The sequence below is a fragment of the Ambystoma mexicanum genome, chromosome 6q, assembly GCF_040938575.1.
Source record: "Ambystoma mexicanum isolate Mex_15411 chromosome 6q, UKY_AmexF1_1, whole genome shotgun sequence".
Classification (NCBI taxonomy): domain Eukaryota; kingdom Metazoa; phylum Chordata; class Amphibia; order Caudata; family Ambystomatidae; genus Ambystoma; species Ambystoma mexicanum.
The window spans coordinates 1,539,215,889-1,539,237,030 of NC_090937.1; the positions used below are offsets into that span (position 1 = coordinate 1,539,215,889).

The 21,142-nt window shown below is 48.9% G+C and overlaps 1 protein-coding gene across 4 annotated transcripts in view; it reads right to left on the minus strand.

Moving 5' to 3' along the window:
- SLC4A11 (solute carrier family 4 member 11) overlaps nt 1-21,142 on the minus strand; it is a 1,288,767-nt gene that overhangs the window by 98,921 nt on the left and 1,168,704 nt on the right. For all 4 annotated transcript variants that reach the window (XM_069632247.1, XM_069632248.1, XM_069632246.1 and 1 more), the window contains exon 19: nt 8,467-8,636. In XM_069632247.1, the coding sequence (XP_069488348.1) occupies nt 8,467-8,636 (170 nt within the window). The remainder of the gene's footprint in view (nt 1-8,466; nt 8,637-21,142) is intronic.

Genomic DNA, 21,142 nt, shown 5'->3' on the forward strand with positions numbered 1-21,142 from the left:
GGGCCCAGAACACTGCCCGTAGCTCCAGGATGTTGATATGGAGATCTTTCTCCTCCAGCAGCCATAGGCCTCTGGTGTGTAGACATCCAGTGCGGGCTCACCAGCCTTCCAGGGAGGCATCCGTGATGGCTGTCCCCTGGTATGGGGGGTCCTGAAAACCTCTGCCTTGGGCGATATTGGAGCAGACACCCCACCACCTTATCGCCCGTGAGAGCTCGTATTCGAGAGGAATCTTCTCTGTGAAGCTTCTGGACACCTGTATCCAGCGAGCGTCCAGGAACTCCAGAAGGGGGTCGCATTTGCAATCTGCAGAGGTAGATGCAGGACGACGACGTGCCAAGCAACGACTTGATGGGCCGCACCGTGGCAGTCTTTGTCGACGACAGCGCTGCACCTTCCCCGGAATGGCTGCTACCTTCTCTTCCGAGGGCGATGCCAGGCAAGATACTGTATGGAGCCTGGCGCCTAGGAACAGCGCATTCTGCAATGATATTAAGCAGGACTTTGGAAAGTTGATGAAGAATCCCAGATCCATCAGAAGATGGACGGTCATGTCCGTGTGTCCGACGGCCAGCTCCCACGAGCGGGCGCAAATGAGCCAGTTGTCCAGGTACGGGTACACGTTTGTGCCCTGTAGACACAGATGGGCTACCACCGGAGCCAGGCACTTCATAAACACCCTGGGGGCCGACTTCAAGCCGAAGGGCATAGCCTTGAACTGGAAGTGCTGTCCCTGCACTAAGTAGCGTAGAAACATTCAATCTTTCTTGTGGATGGGGATGTGGAAATAGTCATCCTCCAGGTCCAACGACGTCAATAATTCTCCTTTTTCCAGTAGGCAGAATACGTGCTGCAACATGAGTATCCAGAACTTCTGGGACTTTACATATTTATTAAGACTTCGTAGGTCTAGGATGGGCCTCCAGCACCCCAGTCTTCTTTTGGAATAAGCTCTGGAGCCCCAGAGACATTGGGGATCTAGCTCCATCACCCTTTTTCATAGCATGGCCCGCACCTCTTCCAGGAGTTGAGGGATGTGCTGCTGTTGACAGGTAACCAGAGGGATCCGCGTACACTCCCGCTGAAACTCCAGAGTGTGTCCCTGGGCGAGAGCGTCCAGCACCCATCTGTCATTGGTGATCTTCTTCCACTAGCTGATGAACTTAGTCAGCCAGCCTCCCACTGAGGTGCACGAGTGGGGGCTTGACGTCCCAGCGTCCTGCCCTGCGGGCGACGCAATGCTGCTTTCCACTATCTTTTGCCTGGCAAAGGCCTCTGTAGGCCTCCTGAGTTGTGGATCTGGAGGGTTGACGCTACAGAGCGGAGAAACCTTTGTAAGACCTGCTCGACTTTCCCCTGGAGGAGCAAAAAGAAGAGTGATGCTGCTGGAGTGTGCCGAGGCAACGGACCATCTCTGTATCCGTTTTGATGGCCTGGAGGGCCTAGACGACCATCCCGAAATGAATGTTCTCCGAAGGGCATGTCCAGTACCTTCACTTGGACCTCCCGATGGAAATTTGTGGTCTTCATCCAGCCAGGAAAAGTTAGTTCACAGGCCCCAGGCTAACCCAGGTTAGAAAGTCGAGGATTTACTGTCACCCCGAACGATCTGTCGCAAGGGAAGCCAGGCGGTGCACAGTACCTGAAATGGGAAGAGCGCTCCAGCGGGGGCAGTTGTTCCTGGCAGTGGGTGCAAGTCGGTGTTTCGTCCAGAGGAAGAGGAGGTCTCGACGTGGAGGAAAGATGAAGGTCGTTGCACTGCCAGGGAAGAAACCAGCCGCGGAGTTTCCCGGTTACAAGGTACTACCCTTTTTTTCACGGTAGTGGTAAACCGTGGTATTCCGGTTGCCGGGGTGCTTAGCACGGGCAAGGCGGCCACGAGATGGTCCAGGAAGGCGAAAAGACGGGCAAACTGATTATTCCCACCAGTCAAAGGAAGAAGACCCTCCGGACTGGAGATCTCCTCTGTCGTCGGGAAAAGTGGTGAGACGGTTCAGCGGGCTCCACCGGTGGTGTTGTCGTTGCAGGTCGGCTCGGCTTCTCCCTCCTCGGATTCTTTAGGTCCTGTGGCGACTTCTGAAGTTCCAGTCCCCAAAGCCCTGCTTTTATGCAGAAAACCCCCATTCATTCAGCCTAGCTGTCACTCAACCATGCTAAGTGGTGAGCCGGGCGGCTCACCACTTGGGCCAATCACACAAGAGTGCGACTTGAGTTGCCGAGGCAACTCAGTCCAGGATGCCTAAACCCCCTCCCACACCCCCTGTTGTACCCAGACAGAGTGGCACCACTTTTGGAGGCTTCTGTGGAGAAGCCCGCCAAAAAGTGGAACAAAGGGCTCGACTTGGGTTGGAGTCACAGAAGCGAACACAAACACCATTTTGGAACCAAGTTTCGGCAAAAAATACCAACTGGTGAATTTATATTAATTTAATAAACCGGCGGTATGTTCAAGGCTATATTAAAAAGTGGTAGCCTCGAACAATGGGAAAATCCCATAGGAATATATTCGCGGTCGAATATAAAAAGTAGTATCCACTGCCACCAGCCAAAACTTGGTCGGGGGGGACTGGACAGTGCCCCCTCGAACAACAGACCCCGGGGCAATCGAATTGCCCCGACCAGTACGTCCACAATATGATGGTTTGTACTGGTTCTGTTCACAATTTAAGACTAGTAAAGCCAATGGTGACTTTACATGCCCTGGGAGACAGTAGTCAGTCCCAGGGTATGGAGTCTATGTTTGGGGGTCGCTACGACACCCCTGGGTTACTGCACGGAGGGTGCTGTGTAACCCACATATCAAAAACACATGAAACCCTATAGGGTAAAAGACCCCATAGCCCATAGAACACATACCAAGTCAAAGGAACACCTCAAATCATGCCTAAGAGTGGGAGAAAAAGAGTCTCACTCTTAGCAGGAGAAAAAAATAAACCCCAAAAATCCAGCAAAGCTGCTGGGGGACTCACTAGGTTTGGGAAATTAGCCTAACAGAGAATTCTCCCTAACACTAACGTGCCGGCAGACTTTGCAAAAGTCACTGCGGCAGTGTTGCGCCTTGGGGGCAGGGATGCCTTTTGAGCTGCAGGGGCTACCTTTGCAGGGTCAGCGCCCTTAACCGTTGTGGTAGCAGCAGCCACCAACTCCCTTACGATGAAGTCTTAGCCTGTGCTGATTTGGCCTGCTTATGCTGTTCGGCCTCCGTTCGCGGTTTCTCTGATTCCTCCCGCAGTTTAGCCAGGGTAGATTTCCTTATCGAGGACAAGTTCGATTGCCGGCTGGCAATGGAGGTGGAGTGTAATGTTGATCACGCCCTATCCACCCTGGGACTCGCTTCCGCAGTGAACCCGGTGGACTCAGACTTGTGGTTCTTGGCCTTGTCTTGGGCCCCCACGGATAAGGCACCCTCAAAGGACTTAGAAGATCGCTTCACTGACCGGCCAGTCCTGGGTGAAGCATGACCCGAGCTCCAAGCACGGTCAGAGGCCTTGGCGTTAAGCCATGCCGCCAGTCTACTGTGCCTGTCCCTTGTCTTCTTGGAGAAACCGAGGCATATCTCGCACTCCACTTCCTTGTGGTCTGGATGCAGGCAGTAGAGGCATTGCAGATGCTGGTCTTCCACAAACAAATTCCGTAGCCAGCATTTGGTGCAGAGCTTGAAGAGGGACCATCCCACTTTGTCCTCCGTCATGGTTGGAGGGCGCGAAGTAGGCACGATGGCCTTCTAGAATCATTGCCCTTGAGGGGCACTGAAATTCACATACAACGGGTCCCTGCTGTCTGCAGATGGAGAAAAGAGCAGAGGCTCCTTTGGGACAAAAAAGAACCTTTTTCCGCTGAAAAACACAGAAAAACATAGAAGTATCTCGAAGAGCAAACCCGAGGACTCCCAACACTGAAGCGTACAATAAAAATCTGAAGATGGCTGCCAACGGAGGGGCTTAGGGAGAGGACTGTCATTGGAAGGGGGGGAAGTATGACCCAGAGAACAGTGATTGGTTTAAAGAAGAAATACAGTTTGTAAGTGAAAGTGAAACCGTTTTTTCTTTTACCAAGGATTCCCAGCCCGACAACTGAATATGAGCATGTGAATGCATGCCAGACCCTATGCTGGAGAATTATATAAATGCTGGGCATGTGTTAATAGCAGGCGCTTTCAATACCGGCTGCTTAGCCAACAGTTTGAGTAAGTAGGGTTCTAACCAGGTGACATTCCTGAGGCAGAAGGATCCTGCGCCACTAAATGGAAATGTGATGGGTGACCTGGATGCCAGAAATACTTGGTATTGTGGCACACAATCCTAGAGGATTTATATTATGTTTGCTGCACAGGGTCTGTTCCATCAATGCAAGCAGTTTTCTGTAAGGAAGGCAGAACAGAGTGATCACTCTATGCTATGGGTGGGTTTCGTAGTAATGCCACGGGCAAAGATGAGGGGGGGGGTCCAGAGGTTTGTGCGGCTGTCAACAAACTATAAATAGGTTGGTTTGATGTGGCCAAAATATGGGTAAAATGTATGTCTTTGTTTATTGATGCCTAGAATGTCAGGGGTAGCGGGACATTGAATTTTATTAACATCTGTTTGCTAATGCTCTACAGGATACTAAAATGGCAATTAAGAATAGGGAATTCTGTGCTCTGGAAAAAAAGGGGTCTTATTGTCCAGAAAATAAAGAGGAAAATGAGAAGGGACATTTGTAGTATTAAGAATTCGAAGACGAGCCAACACATTTGCAGTATGACCATTAACATCATAAAAACAGCCTTTAAAAACATGTTAAAGTCCATGCTAGAGTTGAGACATGGGGGAGAATATCTTGTCGACTATGCTCCGAAGGTCCGAAAAAACCTTTTGGAGAAACGTAAACGGAAATGAATTCTCGCAGGGGGTTCTGCAGGAATGTCTCATATTGGAGGAGCAGTGGGTTAGTCATTTCTCTGAGTTATGCTGTTCTAATACAAGGACATCTGTAACAAAGAGAGTGAACCTTAAATTCCATCAGAAAAATATTGAAAGGCTGTTATCGCAATTGATTCACTCTAGGGCCCCTGGGCCTAGACTACTTTGTAATGCGATATTAAAGATGGATCCATTGCTACTTTGCTATATCGGCTATTTAAATCTGTAATTCTACAACAAAGATTTCCAGATTCATGTCATACTGCAACTATTGTGTCCAAATTTGCTTGTGGTGATACATCTTCCCCTATTAACTATAGGCCAATAGCCCTTATGGACTGAGTTGGTTTTTGCCCTTTTGGTTTTAGCAGAGTTTTCATCATGGGTAATTAAGGGTGGCATCCTAAAGCCAAACCAGAGAGACTTTCGAAAGGGGGTCGGGACCACCGCAGCAGGATTTATTATTGACCATATGAAACAGAGTATGGCAAAAAGGAGCCTCTGGCATATATGCAGTCTGTGTAGATCTGTCGTTGGTTTTTAGATTAGGTCGACGGGTGCTTGCTTTAAAACAAACTAAAGAAATGGGCATCCCAGGTAACTTGCTATCTACATTGATTGGTTTGCACATGAGGACATCATTACAGGAGCGATCGAAAACATCGAATGGCTTGCAACAGGGCTGCTTCCTGGTACCCCTCCTTTTCAATCACTACCTGGCCGACATTGGAAAAGAACTTGGAGATGCAGCTTTCGTTATCGCTTCTATGTTATGCTGAAAAATATTCTGGGTCACATATGCGGATGATATCCTGCTGTTGGATCACACTAAGATAGGCATTCTGCGTCTTCTTAAGACCTTTGGTGTTTACGCACCAGTAAATATGAATACAATGAAAATATAAATGTTGGTGTTCCATGAGGGCCACAGAAAGCTGGCAAACAGCTGGATGTAGAATTTGCATAAGATAGAAGAGGTTTGAAACCTGAATTATTTGCGTATCACCACTAGGAGTACATTAGGTCTTCCTAAGTCAGTCCCAATTGCAGCTATTAGGGTGGAGCTGAGCTTGACCTCTTTAAACCAAAAGATACAGTGGGAGAGGATGCATCTTTGTATAAAGGTTGTTCATCCCCAGAAAACTCCATCTATGGGTAGATGGATCTAGGTAGAGCACGAACAGATAATTTTCTAGTCCAGTCATCTAATAAGCATATGGATATGGTTGGTATGACATTGGAAGAAGCAGTCAGTACGCCACTACTGGCGAGGAAGAAAAACACCTACTAGACTGGATCAATAACCGTGAAAAATTAACATATGTTATACAGATTTAGCTAGGGTGGCCTGCTGTGTATCATACCTTTTATTGTACTCATCATGGACATTTGCAAGGACTATCGTGCGTTTCTGTTTAAATTGGTTATGCCTAAGGAAAATCAATTTTGTTGGAAGATAAAAGATGTGTTAGACCCAAGTTGCACCCGATGTTTGGCTCAAGTATAATGAAACAAACACTTGGCATGTGAATACCCAGATTTAACTATGCTTAGAAATTATAAATTTACGGAGGGAATGAGATTGCAGCCATGGGAATTTTTCTGGGAATGGTTTCATTTAGACCATTGTTCAAAATAGTTATTGACTGCTCTGTATATCTTTATTCAGAAATTAGGTTTGTGAATGCATGGCATTATTGAAGTGTAACAATGTGGATGTATATAATTTCTATTTTTCTCTAAATTGTGATGAATGGTGTTAGGACCTAATTGTATTGAGGCATAAGACAATCATAAAACAAAAAAAATACATTTTTTAAAACAGTTATTGTTGCCCTTTTTGCCAACAAATATTTTTCTTTTCCATGCCTTTAGATCGCGTTTAGATTGTTCCTAGCTAACTACCCAAAGTAGCCTTGAACTTTGAAAGATTTTAACTCTTTCCACTGAAGCGCTATCCAGTGGTGGTCTATTTAACATAACCTGTCCGGTGGATTGCTAATCCACATCACAACTGTGAGTATGATATTAATTTTTACTGGACCTCTATTGCAACAGACATAGCTGATTGGTTAACATTTTAAAAGTTAACAGAAGAGTGGGATACTCGGTATCTACTCAACTAGCTTGAAACACATAGGGCCTCATTACGACCCTGGCGGTACTGAGTGAACGGCGCCGTAAAAGGTGCCAGTGCCGTTCACTCCGTACCGCTGCATTACGAGTTCCCCTCAAGGGACACGGTAAGCACGCCTGGGAAAACCAGGCCTGCTTAGCGGGTCCTGCGAGGGGAAGAGAGAGCAAACAACGGGCCATCTCGTAATGGCCCGTCGTTTGCTCCCTCTCCCATTCAGCCCTATGGGGGCTGAAATGGGAATGGGGAAGGACCGTGTCCGGGTCCTTGGATGGAGGAATTACCGGGCCTTCTGAACTCGGAATGGCCCGGTAAGTCCTCATTCCGAGGACCCGGACGCGATTTCGACAGCAGCCATGCCACCAATAGCGGCATGGTTACCGCCGAACTCGTAATGAGGGCCATTGTGTATAGGCGCATTATAAAACCCAATAAATAAAATTTAAAAAATACTTTGTTTATATTAGAAGCTGGATGTTTGACTATTCTATTTTTAATGCTAATATAGTATCTCTACAAGAAAATATATATGCATACATGCTAAAAAACGAGTGAGTGATATTAATGTGTTACTATTTAAGAATAGGAAAGACTATAGCGCAAACACTTGTTCAGTTAGTGATAATACTGTGTAGGAGGAGTTACTGATAGTATCTAATGTTTATCCATGCATACAAGGATAAATCGCATCGATGCAGATTCACCCAGAAGGTAGACCCACATGAACATTGCTGTTTAATAATAAGGCCATCAGGTAGTAGATCATCTTGCACTAAAGCAAAGAAACAGAACTTTCTCCTGAGCCATGCTTCTGGAACAGAAATATTCTCTGCCAGAAAACCTGCCACAGGTGGACATTTAGACCACTTTGTGACTAGAGGTTAGGCTCTGGCATGCAGAGTACAATGGAAATCATGACAACCATCCATGTAGTAAGGAGGTCCTTGTGGGAGGAGACAATATACTTCCAGAACGGCAGCCCTATACAGTTATTGGTTACAAAAGTTATTGGTTACAAGATCAAAGATTGTATCAGATTGTAAGCAAAATAAAACAAATGCTTAACAAAACATTCCAAGTCAGACTACCTGAAACATACTTCACATGTGAAGCTATGGAAAATATTCAATGATGTCTATTGACACTATATTTGAGAAAATCAAAATTGCAACGATACTCCTTGCACTGTAAGATATTGGATATATACCCCATAAACGGTATTCCATCAATATTTTCATCCCAAAGAAATTGTTCAAAGTGAATTACAACTTGTATCTTCAAACACTGTAGCTTGAGGAGCATATTAAATACATCTCAGTGCATGATGCTATTTCATTAAATACATCGTAGTGCATGATGCTATTTCAACACATTAATCACAACATTGGAGATTACCATTTTTAAAAATGTAAGAACGCTGTGTAGTATTACCTGATTGGTATCATTCCTATCATAATAAGAGGAAAGATCATCTTCATGTAAGGCAAAGGTGACATCCCAAACCCGCAAAGTATAATGAGCTGCAGAACTTGTAATCCAGTGAAATAATGGATCTTCCTTTGTGGAACTCTCCGAATGTAATGGGTTGGTGGGTAAGCAGTCTGAAAATCAATGAGTGAAAGCAAATTATGGTTAATTGTTTAATCATGCCACATTGTTTAAACATAGATTTGGAATGGTGGCTGCAATGTAAATCTGACCCAATAATGATGTAAAGATTAAGATGCACGATTTCTTCTGTAGAGTAGAACAAATTACTTACCTCTTGGTAATATTCTTTCTGACCGACGTTCCTCCCATGGATACCTCATCTATGATATCTATCACCCAGTGCAGCTGCTCATCGGAAACCTTCCCAGTCAGCAGGGGCCACGGCACGGCACCGCGCTGGACAGGACATCAGGCCCAGTTTATATAGAGGCGCTACACACCGTGATCTCAGTTCTACCCTTTTTACGCCGCATTCTGAGACTGAGGCACTACAGAACCAAGGTATACTAGCTGGCGTCAAGAGGAGCAGGTAGCTGAGGTTGATGAGGAACCTGTGCGAGGAAAATCCATCGGAAAGAGCATTAACAAGAGACAAGTAATTTGATCTTCTAATGGACTCCTTCCTCCCACCGATTGTGCATCTGTGATAGACTCCCAAAGCAGCACAATGAACTGGTGAAGGGCGGGTAGCAAGGACACCACGAAAACCAGAAAGCTCAGAAGACCAGCTCTGCCTATACTAGCGTCCTGACCAGACAAGACAAGTAATGCTTAGCAAACATGATCAAGGAAGCCCACGTAGCTGCTTGGTAAATATCTACAACAGGTACTCCACATTGGAGGGCCGAGGTGGTGGCCAACGTTCTGGTGGAGTGAGCCCTGAGACACTCGGGGACCTCCTTGCCAGCCCAATCATTGCATTCCGAGATGCAGAGAATTATCCACCAACACCAGGTCTGTTTGGTGATATGGTCTGCCAGCACGGGCACCATAGCAACAAACAAAAAGTTGGTAATCATGTCTGTCCTCCCTTGTCCAGTAGACATGGAACTTGAGGGCCCGCACCGGATCAGCCGACGGAAATGCTCCTCTAACTTGTAAGGATGAGGTTGAGGAAATAAGACACATCTGCTCTGCCAGCATTATTAAAGACTGTTCAGATATACTGATCCCCTTCATCACCAGAATAATGAATGCCCCATTCTCCCAAGGCTTAGTACCATCCAGCCTCAAAGAAACCTGGGCACTGCCCCGGTTACAAAAAACCTTCCATTGACCCCTCTATGCCCAACAACTATCGACCCATCACCACAGTCCCCTTTCTGCTGAGAATTCTGGATAGAACAGCATACATCCAAATTCAACAATTCCTTGAAACAAACATCTTGGGAACACGCCAGTCCGGATTCCAGCCCGGCCATGGCACAGAATCTGCACTGCTCATCCTGAAGAATCAGCATGATGATCAGAGACAAGGGGAAACCTGCAGTGCCCTTCTCCACCTGATCTTTCAGCTGCGTTTGACCTGGTCGACCACCAGATCCTGTGCCACCACCTCACTAATGCAGCCAACTTCTCACCTGAAGCCACTAAATGGGCGACACCTTTTCTTGGGGGCAGATCCATGAGAGTTTTTGCTGAGCACACCAGATCAACGGCATCCCAATCCCGGTTTCCTCTTCAATGAAGGTGCTGGGAGTGTATTTGGACCCTAATCTCTCACTCACGTGCCAATTGAATGCCATTGCCTCATCTGCTGCATACTCATCTAAACTGATTAATGCATCCAGACCCTTCCCTCTCCCAGGACAGCAGCCCGATCATCGCCCGAGCCCCCATCGGGTCTAGACTATTATAACGCTTTATTTGCTGCCATCTCTCTTCTCAACTTCCAGAAAATTTAGGCCATACAAAACAACATCATCACTCAAGAGTCTCGGGAGGATAGCTCTGGGGCAACATGTTCAACTTTGAAGCAAGACGACATCAAGCACAACTGGTTCAGTCCGCGCTTCGATATCCCTGGGTATTAAGCACGTTATAAATGACCTATCATATCAGAGCTACTCTCAACATTCCCAAACGTGACCACATCTCGGTAGCAAGAAAAGCTGCCCACAGGCTTTCCAAGTCGCAAGCTAATCATATTCAAGACCTTGTCCATTACAAATAGATTCCTGTCCAACTTGGATCCCCCCCTACTTGTCCCAGAAAATCACCAGAGCCCAATCAGACAGGTCCCTCAGAGCGGCCTACACGTACAGACCGGTAGAACCAAGATTCAAATGAACAAATGCTGGCAGTGCAAGCTTTCCAACCTTTGTAACCAAACACTGGAACTTGCTCCAACCCACCATGAGAGGTGAGCAATCATACTGGGTGTTTAGAAGAGCTCTGAAAACTTGGTCGTTCACATAAGTGAGCTGGGGATATTGGGCCATGTATCCATCCTCCTTTGTGACTATTGTTCTGTTTTCAACCCACAACATTGCTTGCGGGCAAATACTATGTATGTCCCCCGCTGTACCTAACTTTGCATTATGTGTAACTAACTGTAACAGCGCCTTGATGCCTCTGGGCTTAGTGGGCTTTATAAATGAACAAAATTAAAATAAAATACAATAAATGGATAGACTTTCCGAGAGAGAGGAGGACATCTAAGACCACCTTCGGAAGGAAGGAAGGCCCAACTATCAACGTCGCCTTTTCCTTGGAGAAAACCAAGTAATAGTGCCTGAAGCTCACTCACCAGTCTAGGGGAAGTGTTGGCAAACACGAAAATCACCTTAAGGGTGAGCAGTCTTAATTAACAAGAATGAAGGGTGCTTAAACGTAGCATCCATTAAAAAAACCACTAAATCAGTCAGAACAACAAACCGGCACGGAGAAACATATTGAAAGGGCCCCTCAGGAATTGAAGGACCATAGGGATCATGAAAAAGGATTATAGAGGAGCAGCCGAGTCCCCGCCCCCATTTTGCCTATATGCTGGAAACCGGAAATTGCACCACGTGCAACGCCATTAATGGAACCTATACCATGAAGAATCTTTGAGACAAGGTATCCACTAAGAAAGCCCTATGTGAAGTATCAGTGAAAGACTGATGGACTCCTGAGAGAAGCGCCTGAGGAAGTGTGAAGACTTAAAAAGGAGAAGCTGGTTACTTCACGAGAAATAAGTGTGACGCATAGAGATGGATGACTGAAGAAGAGAATGCATAGGTGATATAGAATCTGATGGCAAAGTAAAGAATCGAGAAGGCTTGTATGTGCGGAATGAAGACTGCATGTGTGAAGAGCACTGCAGAAAAAACAAGCCGTTTCATAATTGTAAAGACGGTGCAATGCAAGTAGACCAAGTATTCATAAGGCTGGCTATACGTAGTATATAGATTCCCGACGGTGTCACCAACATATATGTATATAGAATTCTGGAAATTCGACAATATATTATAGTAAGCAAGTCTCCATGAAGGAAGACGGAGTGGAAGCTATGTGTGTCGCAGCAAAGAATAGGCTCAAATCCGAAGCAAGACCAAAGAGGCGGTCTGGCTAGATGTCAAGGACAGGAAGCAGCCAAGAACGGCTTAAAAGCTGCGAAGAACAGTAAAACGTGAGAAGCAGTGGCAGCCCGTGCACTTATCCTGTCTAAGTTAGACTATTGTAACATATTATTACTAGGGTCTTCCAAAACTAACCTGGCCAAACTCCAACTTTTGCAAAATAAAGCGCTGCAAGCAGCCTTGGCATAAAAAAAAATGACCACATTTCCAAGAATAGGAGGGAAGCACACTGGCTCCCCATCAAAGCCAGAATTATCTTTAAAACACTGCATTACCCACAAATGCATCAGTAAGACAGCCCATATCTACCTAAACAACGCTATTACCTATAGCAAAGCCACCAGAAATCTGAGTCCAACAACGGCACCCAACTCTTTGTCCCACGCCTCAAATGCACAAAGGCGGACGGGACCAGCTTTCCAGTAGAGCCCCCCAAAATATGGAACTCCCTCCCCCCTACTACCAGAAACAAGCCTTCCCACCAGAGATTCAAGAAAACAGTAAAAACCTGGCTCTTCAACAAATACTAAACCATTAGGGCAGGCTCTGCCACTATAGTGACACTACTTCCCTGACACATCTGTATTGCAATTTGTACCCGCGACTGCTTACTGTGATATCTGTACTTACGCAACATTGATTCATTACAGTAACCACAGAATCAAATGCGTAATTATGTCGTATTTGTACAAGTAACACATTATTCTGTATAACCTGCAACTATTACTCCACTGTAACCATAGTCATGAACTTTACTGTAACCTACGCTGCGATACCCCCGGGTTTGGGCATATAGCAAATAATAAATAGGTAAAAGATAGCAAGTGCTCACACTCCCTGATATTCCCAGAGGCGAGAAGCTACTACAAGGCCGAGTTCAAATGCAATGTGCATGGCAGACGGCAGGACTGATGAGAGATGTTGGGCTAGATGGGTGGAGTGCCAAGTTCACCCACCAACACCTGGGGTACCAGTTTACCTGCTGCTAGAGCATCACATGTTCCAGAAGGGTACAAGCGTGCCAACCAATTATAAAAGGCTGTATAACGAAGAACCTTATAGTTTGAGAGCCAATGAAGTGTTGTGTTCCTAATTACTGTTGAAGATGGCTTGCACTAGGGGAGGGCATGAGGGGTGACCACCCGACTATAGAGACCTGATCACAATCCTATACCATATAGAAAGTATACTTGGACGTTCTTCTTGAGCTAACCCCAAACTCCTGTAGGTTTTCTTACTTTGCCATGTAATATGACGTCACCTATGACAATTTTTTGAGTAAAAAAGTGTTTTTTGTGAGATTCTTTGAGATTATGCTGTGCGACGTCCGTTGTACTCACTGTTTTAGACAATTGATATTAAAACAGAGTTATTTGCCAACTTCCTGAGTCGGTCTTATTTAGTTTGAGAAGTTATTCCCTGCCCCATCCATAGTACGACATGTTACCTTGAGTAAAAGCCCCTCTAGAGTTCAGGAGCCTTGCTTTGGGGTCCACTTGAAGACTGAAATGGCCGCAAGATAGTCACTGCACCAATTTGCGGGGCCACAGATCGAAGAAAATCCAACCAAGGAAGTGGAACAAGAAAAATGGTCCAGATCCCTCTCTAGGAACCAAGGCTAAAACCTATGCCACCTTTCAGGGATAAATGGATTTGGTTGCAGACCGTCTTTAGTCAGGCTGCAGAGGTTCTGGTACAGGACCGGAGATCCATCCTCTGCGGTAGATGCCAGAGAGTCCATGTCCAGCAACTCTGGGTACAACGTTCTCCGGACCCTGTCCGGAACGATCAAGAGGATCGTGGACTGAACGGACAGTGTTTTGAGAACCAGCGGAATGACATGGATCTGCGGACACACACACAGTAGTTCGAAGTACCATTCGATCGTCAAGGCGTCTCCTCAGAGCTCCCCTACTAGGACATTCCCTTTAACAGAACCACCTGCACTTCTTGCTCATACTGGAAGCAAAGAGGTCCACCTGAGAAGTACAACAGTGGTGTCAAATTTCATCGAGAATTTTCCTAACAGAGCTCCCACTTGTGGGGGTTTGATGATTTGCTGGCCATATGAACCTCAGTCAGAGACACGCTGTTCTCCAGCACCCAGAACCATAATCGCATTGCTTCTCTGCACATTTGCAAGGAGCCCACGTACTGCACTTGTTTAGATAATGCAGGTCAGTCAGGACCAATACGGTCTTGCCATTCACAGAGGGGAGGAAAGTGATCAGGGCCACTGTGATCGCTCGCAACCCCAGCAGATTGATGTGCTCCCAGAACTCTGATAGGGACCCCAGTCCACTCATCGTAAGGTCTTGAGGTGAGCGCCCCAGTCCTTCAGGCATGCATCTGACTAGAATCACTAGTGGCCAAGGTTGACAAAACAGCAACCCTTTCAGAAGTTTGTCATTCACAGACCACCATTACAGGTCTCCGGACACAATCTCTGAGACAAGTAGAAGGTCCGATGTTCGTCCTTGAAACTGTGACCACTGTGAGATCAGAAGCCATTGCATCAACCTCACGTGCAGGTGGGCCTCTGCTATCACTAAGATGCAGGAGGCCATAAAACCCATCAAACGCAGAACAGCTGAGGATGGAGCAATCATCTGCAGTTGGGAAACCTGGATCTTGTAGATTTTTGACACTCTGTCCTCTGGTGGGAAACCCTGAACCAGGCAAGTGTCTAAGACAGCAATGATAAATTAGGAAGGAATAGGGGCGGCGGTATCGGAGGCCCCTTGAAGTTCAGAGAGTCTAGTAAGCTGTGAAATGGCTGCACGTCTGGGTATAGGTGTGCCGACACTATATCTGGTGAGCAGGCCCAGACGCACCAGTTATCCAAGTAGAGAAAGACATGAATGCCTTCCCTCCTGAGACACCCGACATTATTAGCAGCTTGGTGAAAACCTTGGGTGCTGAAGACAGACCGAAATTAAAGGTACTTCCTGTTTCTCTTTTGGATAGCCATATGGAAGTAAGAATCATGGAGATCCAGGGAGACTAGCCAGTTGTTCACGTCTGGGGCGTGGAGTATCTGACCCAGAGGGACCATCTTGACCTTGTGCAAGTAAAAGTGCAGAAGCCACAGATCTAGGATGGATATTAGACCTCATTCTTCCTTCGGCACCAGAAGGAAAAATTACTTACCGGTAATGTTCTTTTGATGGATTCTTCTACCATAGATAACTCATCAGACAGATATCCATTCCTGCATCAGCTGTTCCAAAGATTTTGACAGGGGGTGTAGTACGACTACCGTCCATCTCTCTTGACCCGACTACTTCACTAAGCCCCCATACCTCAGTTCTTCACCCCCCCGTGCCCAGCAGCCACGGAGGAAGAATCCAAGAATTTTGGCTGAAAAAAGCCAAACTAAAATCTTCATTTTCTTTTAAACGAGGAAAAGAGCGGCTCTGAAAGTCACTGGCCATCAGCATTAACATAGAAAGGTCTCAAACTGTGCCTAGTATACAACTGTTCATAACCTTGTCCCAAAAGAAGAGGACAACCACATATAGACTGCAGACCACTTTTATAGCAGGGTAGGATGGGAGGGTCATGAGGAATCTGCGGGAGAAGAATCCATAGAAAGATCATTACAAGTAAGTAATTTCTCCTTCAAAGGATTGCACTCTCCCGCAGATTCCTCATCAGACAGATTCCCAAAGCAGTACAGAGTGCGGAGGCCGGATGAACGCCCTTAGACAAGGAAGCTCTGCAAAACCGGCCTACCGAAACTGGCTGTCAAGCCACTTGGTACTTGCAGGCAGTAATGCTTGGTGAACATGTGAAGAGACTACTACATTGCTGCTCGGCATATTACTTTTACTTGAACGCTCCTTTGTAAACCAAACAATGCTGCCATACCACTGGTGGAATGGGCCCTGATGCCTGGTGGCAGATATTTCCCTGCTCTCTGGTAACACACAGCAATGTAGAGAATTATCCACTGAGAGATTGGCCATCATGCCTGAATTCCGCTGTCCTTGACACATAAAAGCTGAGAGAGCCCCCTTAGGTCCAACCTGTGCAGCTTCTCCTCATCTTTAGAAGGATGTGGAGAGGGTAAAACACTGGCAAATCGATGCTCTGAGACACGTGGAATTCAGAGACCACTTTAGGCAGGAATCCAGGCTGCACCTTGAGTGAAGCTTTCTCCTTAAAAAAACAGGGGAAAGGTGGCTTGCAGGTTGAGGCCTACAGCTCACTTACACGTCTTGCTGATGTGATTACCACAAGGAGGCGAAATTACTTACCGTAATGATCTTTCTATGGCTTGTTCTCCCGCAGATTCCTCACATTGATATATATCCTTGTCCAGCTCTGCTGCTCTGAAACATTTTTGACAGGGTGCGTAGTGGACCTCGATTCGGCCATCGATCGGTCTTGGTCAGTGCTCGATCGTTGGCTATGGACGTCACGCCAGGTGTCGTATATATAGCACATCACTTTGCCCCATGCTTCAGTCCCTCCCTTACCCATCCCTCCTCCCATCCCCCTACCCCCATGTCCGAAAGCTGCAGATGAAAAACAACAGGATGGAAGGCTAACCAGCCTATAAAAATGTAATGGGAAACATCTAAAGGAGTGACCTCAAATCAATTAGAAATTGGAATATATATATATATATATATATATATATATATATATATATATATATATATGGAACAAGTTACTTACCTGTAACTGTTGTTCTCCAGCATGGGTCTGGCATGGATTCACATGCTCATGAATATTCCCCGTCGTCAGGCTGGGAATCCTCGGTAAAGAAAAAACCAGTATCAGTTTCGTTTCTGATCTGTCTTTCGTAGTAATAACCAATCACTGGTCTCTGCGTCATACTGACCACAGCCAATGACTGCCCTCTACCTAAGCACCGCCTCTGGCAGCCATCTTCAGATTTGGAAGCACGTGAAGTGGCAGTATGACCAAGTGAAGAGCCGCAGAGGGGTAGGCGGGAGGGTTCGCATGTGAATCCATGCCAGACCCATGCTGGAGAACAACAGTTACAGGTAAGTAACTTGTTCCTTCTCCAGCATGGGGTCTGGCATGGATTCACATGCTCATGAATAAAGAATACATAGCAGTACACACATGCACAACCACGGGAGGTGGCAAAGGCTCAACATTAAGCATTACATCAAACTCAACATTAAGCATCTTACCTCCTCACCAGGCTCACCTCAGGCGAACAGGTTGCGCAGCACTGCTTGGCCGACCCTGGACTCCTCCCTGGAATCCCGATCGACGCAGTAGAATTTCGTGAAGGTGTGCGTCGACCTCCACGTAGCAGCCCTGCATATGTCCAGCAGGGGCACACCAGAAAGGAACGCCGTGGTAGCTGCGATCGCTCTGGTGGAATGGGCTCTCGGACGGCCAGGCAGCGGTCGGTTTGCCAACCGATGACAGTACATGATACAGCCGGAGAGCCATCTGGAAATGGAAGCCTTCGAGAGAGCCTTCCCCTGATTGACAGGTCCAAAGTTCACAAAGAGTTGTGACGTCTTCCGAAAACACTTCGTGCGGTCCACGTAGAACTTCAGCGCTCTAGCCACATCCAGCGAGTGCAAAGTCCTCTCAGCCGGCGACGGGAAGAACACAGGCAACACCAAGGGTTCGTTGAGATGGAAGTCCGACGGTACCTTGGGCATGAAGGAGGGGTGCGTCCTGAGCACTACCCTCGTGTCGTGAAAAGTCAAGTACGGGGCCTTGCAGGAAAGGGCCTGGATCTCTCCCACCCGTCGTGCGGAGGTGATGGCCACAAGAAACGCTGTTTTCCACGACAGAAACTTCAACGGGGCCGAGTGCAGAGGCTCGAACGGAGGTCCCATGAGCTTGGTCAGCACCACGTTGAGCTCCCACGCCGGGGCCGGAGCCTTCATCGGTGGGAACGATCTGAACAGCCCCTTCATGAACTCTTTCACCAGACGATGAGACCACAAGGACGTCCGGCCCGTGGTTCTGTTGTATCGGGAGATCGCAGCAAGATGAATCTTGATGGACGCGTGTGCCAGTCCAGCTTTGGCCAGCATCAGCAGGTACGGCAGTACCTGGGGAGCCGTGATCCGTAGAGGGTTAATCTTCTGTGCGTGGCACCAGACAGAGAACCTCTTCCATTTGTGTCCGTAGCATTTAAGAGTCGAGGACGCCCTGGCCTTTGCAAGAACCTCTCTGCAGTCGGCCGGTATGTCGTATCCTCCAAACTCTAGCGCTGCAGGAGCCAGGCCTGCAAGTTCAGCGATTTCGGGTCGTGGTGGAGGATGGCGCCTCCTTCCCTGGAGAGTAGATCCGCGTCCCCCGGCAGCTTGATTGGCGGGGACGCTGACAAGTCCAGAAGGTCCGGGAACCATATCTGCCTCGGCCACGCAGGTACGACGAGGATCATCCTGCACCGTGACCTCTTGAGCTGGTTGACGAGCCGGATTAGCAGTGGCAAAGGAGGGAACGCGTAGAGGAACAGGCCCTCCCAGGGGAACGAGAAAGCATCGCCCATGCTCCTCGCCTGGGGAAACCTGCTGGCGAACCTCCGGCACTTGGAGTTCGTCGCCGTCGCGAACAGGTCGATCTGGGGTGTGCCCCACCGTCGGAAGAGGCGATCCACTAGATCCTGCCGTAGTTCCCACTCGTGGCACGAGCGCAGCTCCCTGCTGAGTGAGTCGGCGATGGTGTTTTTTATCCCTGCCAGATGAAACGGCACCAGAAACATCCTTTGGGCGACGGCCCAATGCCACAGGTCCTGCGCCTCCTTGGACAGTGCTGGGGACCTGGTTCCGCCCTGTTTCCTGATGTAAAACATGGTGGTGGTGTTGTCGGTGAAGATCCTCACCACCTTGCCCTTGAGGGACGGAAGGAAGGACCTGAGGGCCCAGAACACTGCACGGAGCTCCAGGACGTTGATATGGAGGGACTTCTCCGTCGGGAGCCAAAGGCCTCTCGCGTGCAGGTTTTCGGTGTGCGCTCCCCACCCTTCCAGGGAGGCATCCGTGGTCACTGTCTCCTGGTGGTCTGGGGTCTGGAAGTCCATGCCCGCCGTCAGATGCGCGCGGATGCCCCACCACCGGACCGCTCGGCGGAAACTCTCGTCGAGTGTGATACTCTCCTCGAAGCCGCCCGTCGTTTGGATCCAGCGCGCGTCCAGGAACTCCTGCAACGGGCGCATCCGGAGCCTGCACATGGGAATGAGGTAGATGCAAGAAGACATCATTCCGAGGAGGGACTTGATGGACCTCACCTTGGCCGCGTCGGAAACCAACATCCGCTGTACCTTGCCCAGGATGGACCTGGTCCTTTCCTCCGACGGGGAGGCCAGAAGGGACACTGTGTCGAGCTTCGCTCCCAGAAACAGTGCGTTTTGCGCGGGTACCAGGTGAGACTTGGCGTAGTTCACGGAGAATCCCAGGTCCGTGAGAAGTTGGACGGTCCTTGCCGTGTGATCCACGGCGAGCTCCCTCGTCTTGGCTCGGATGAGCCAGTCGTCCAGGTAGGGGTAGACGTGGATCCCCTCGCGGCGCAGCTGCGTCGCCACCGGTGCAAGGCACTTGGTGAATACCCTGGGTGCCAACCGTAGTCCGAAGGGGAGGGCTTTGAACTGGTAGTGACGCCCTTGGACCACAAACCTGAGGAATTTTCGGTGCCCATTTAGGATGGGAATATGGAAGTAGGCATCCTCCAAATCCAACGACGACAGGAAGTCTCCTTCCTCCAGCTGACCCAGGACGTGCTGGAGGATGACCATCCGGAACTTTTGCGCCTTGATGAACTTGTTCAGACGTCGCAGGTCCAGGATGGGGCGCCATCCCCCCCGTCTTCTTCTTCACGAGGAAGTATCTCGAGTAAACTCCGGAGCCCCGAAGCCTCTTTGGAACGAGTTCGATGGCGCCCTTCCTGAGCATCGCCTTTACCTCCAGGAGAAGTTGAGGGACGTGAAGTTCTTTCCTGGCCACGGGGGGGACGCGCGGACACCTTCTTTGAAACTCGAGCGCGTGGCCCCGGGCCAAGGCGTCCAGCACCCAACGGTCGGTGGAGATGGACTCCCACACGCTGACGAAGCTCGCCAGCCGGCCTCCCACCGGGGTGCTTCGGTGGGGGCCCGACCCCACGGCCGGTTCAATCCTGCTTCGACGAGGCTTTGCCGCCTTGACCTCCTTGGCGACGACGGCGGGGTCCGCCAGACTTGCCTCGTCCTCTGTAGGCCTCCTGAGCCGACGAGCGGGCCACTTGACGGTAGGTGGAGAAACCGCCGCCGGAACTTTTGGAGGCGCCCTTGCCTCCGCTGCTCCGAAAGGGCGTCCGTCGTTGTTGCAGAACTCCAAGGGCCCGGGCCGTCTCGGTTTCCGCTTTAATGGCCTGAAGGGAATCGTCCACTGTTTTCCCAAACAGGTTGTTCCCATCGAAGGGCATGTCCAGGACTCTGGTCTGAACGTCTTGACGGAAGTCCGTAGCCTTGAGCCATCCACGCCGCCTAAGGCAAACGCCGTTGCCCAACTGGCGGAACCCAGTGTCGGCGATGTCCGTCGCAACGGTAATGGCGTGGTCCGAAGCCACCTCACCTTCCTGCAGGATCTCCAGGGCCTCTGCCCTCTTGTCGTCCGGCAAGAAGTCCAGCAGGGGAGCCAGTTTGTACCAGAGCTCCCTGTCGTAGCGGGCCACGATAGCCAAGGCGTTGGCCGCTTTAATCGTCGCCGCCGCAGACGAGATGACTCTGCGTCCCATAGCGTCCAATTTCTTTCCCTCGCCGTCCGGTGGGGAAGTCGATGTGGAGGCCGCACCCCCCCCCCCGCTTTTTTCCTGGCCGCCGCGGAGACGACGGAGTCCGGGGTAGGCTGCGCCTGGAGGCACAGGGGGGCCGTGTCCGGGACCCGGTACTTCTTCTCGTACCGGTCTCTTCTAGCTGGCGTTGTGGAAGGGTTCTTGAGGAGGGTGAGGCCCTCATCCCAAATGTCGTCCAATAGAGGCACTGAGAGGACCGTCTTCCTCTTGGCCTCGCGCCGCTGATAAAGGAAACCTTCCTTCTTCTTCTCCTCAGGGCAGAGTTGGAAAAGCTCGGATGC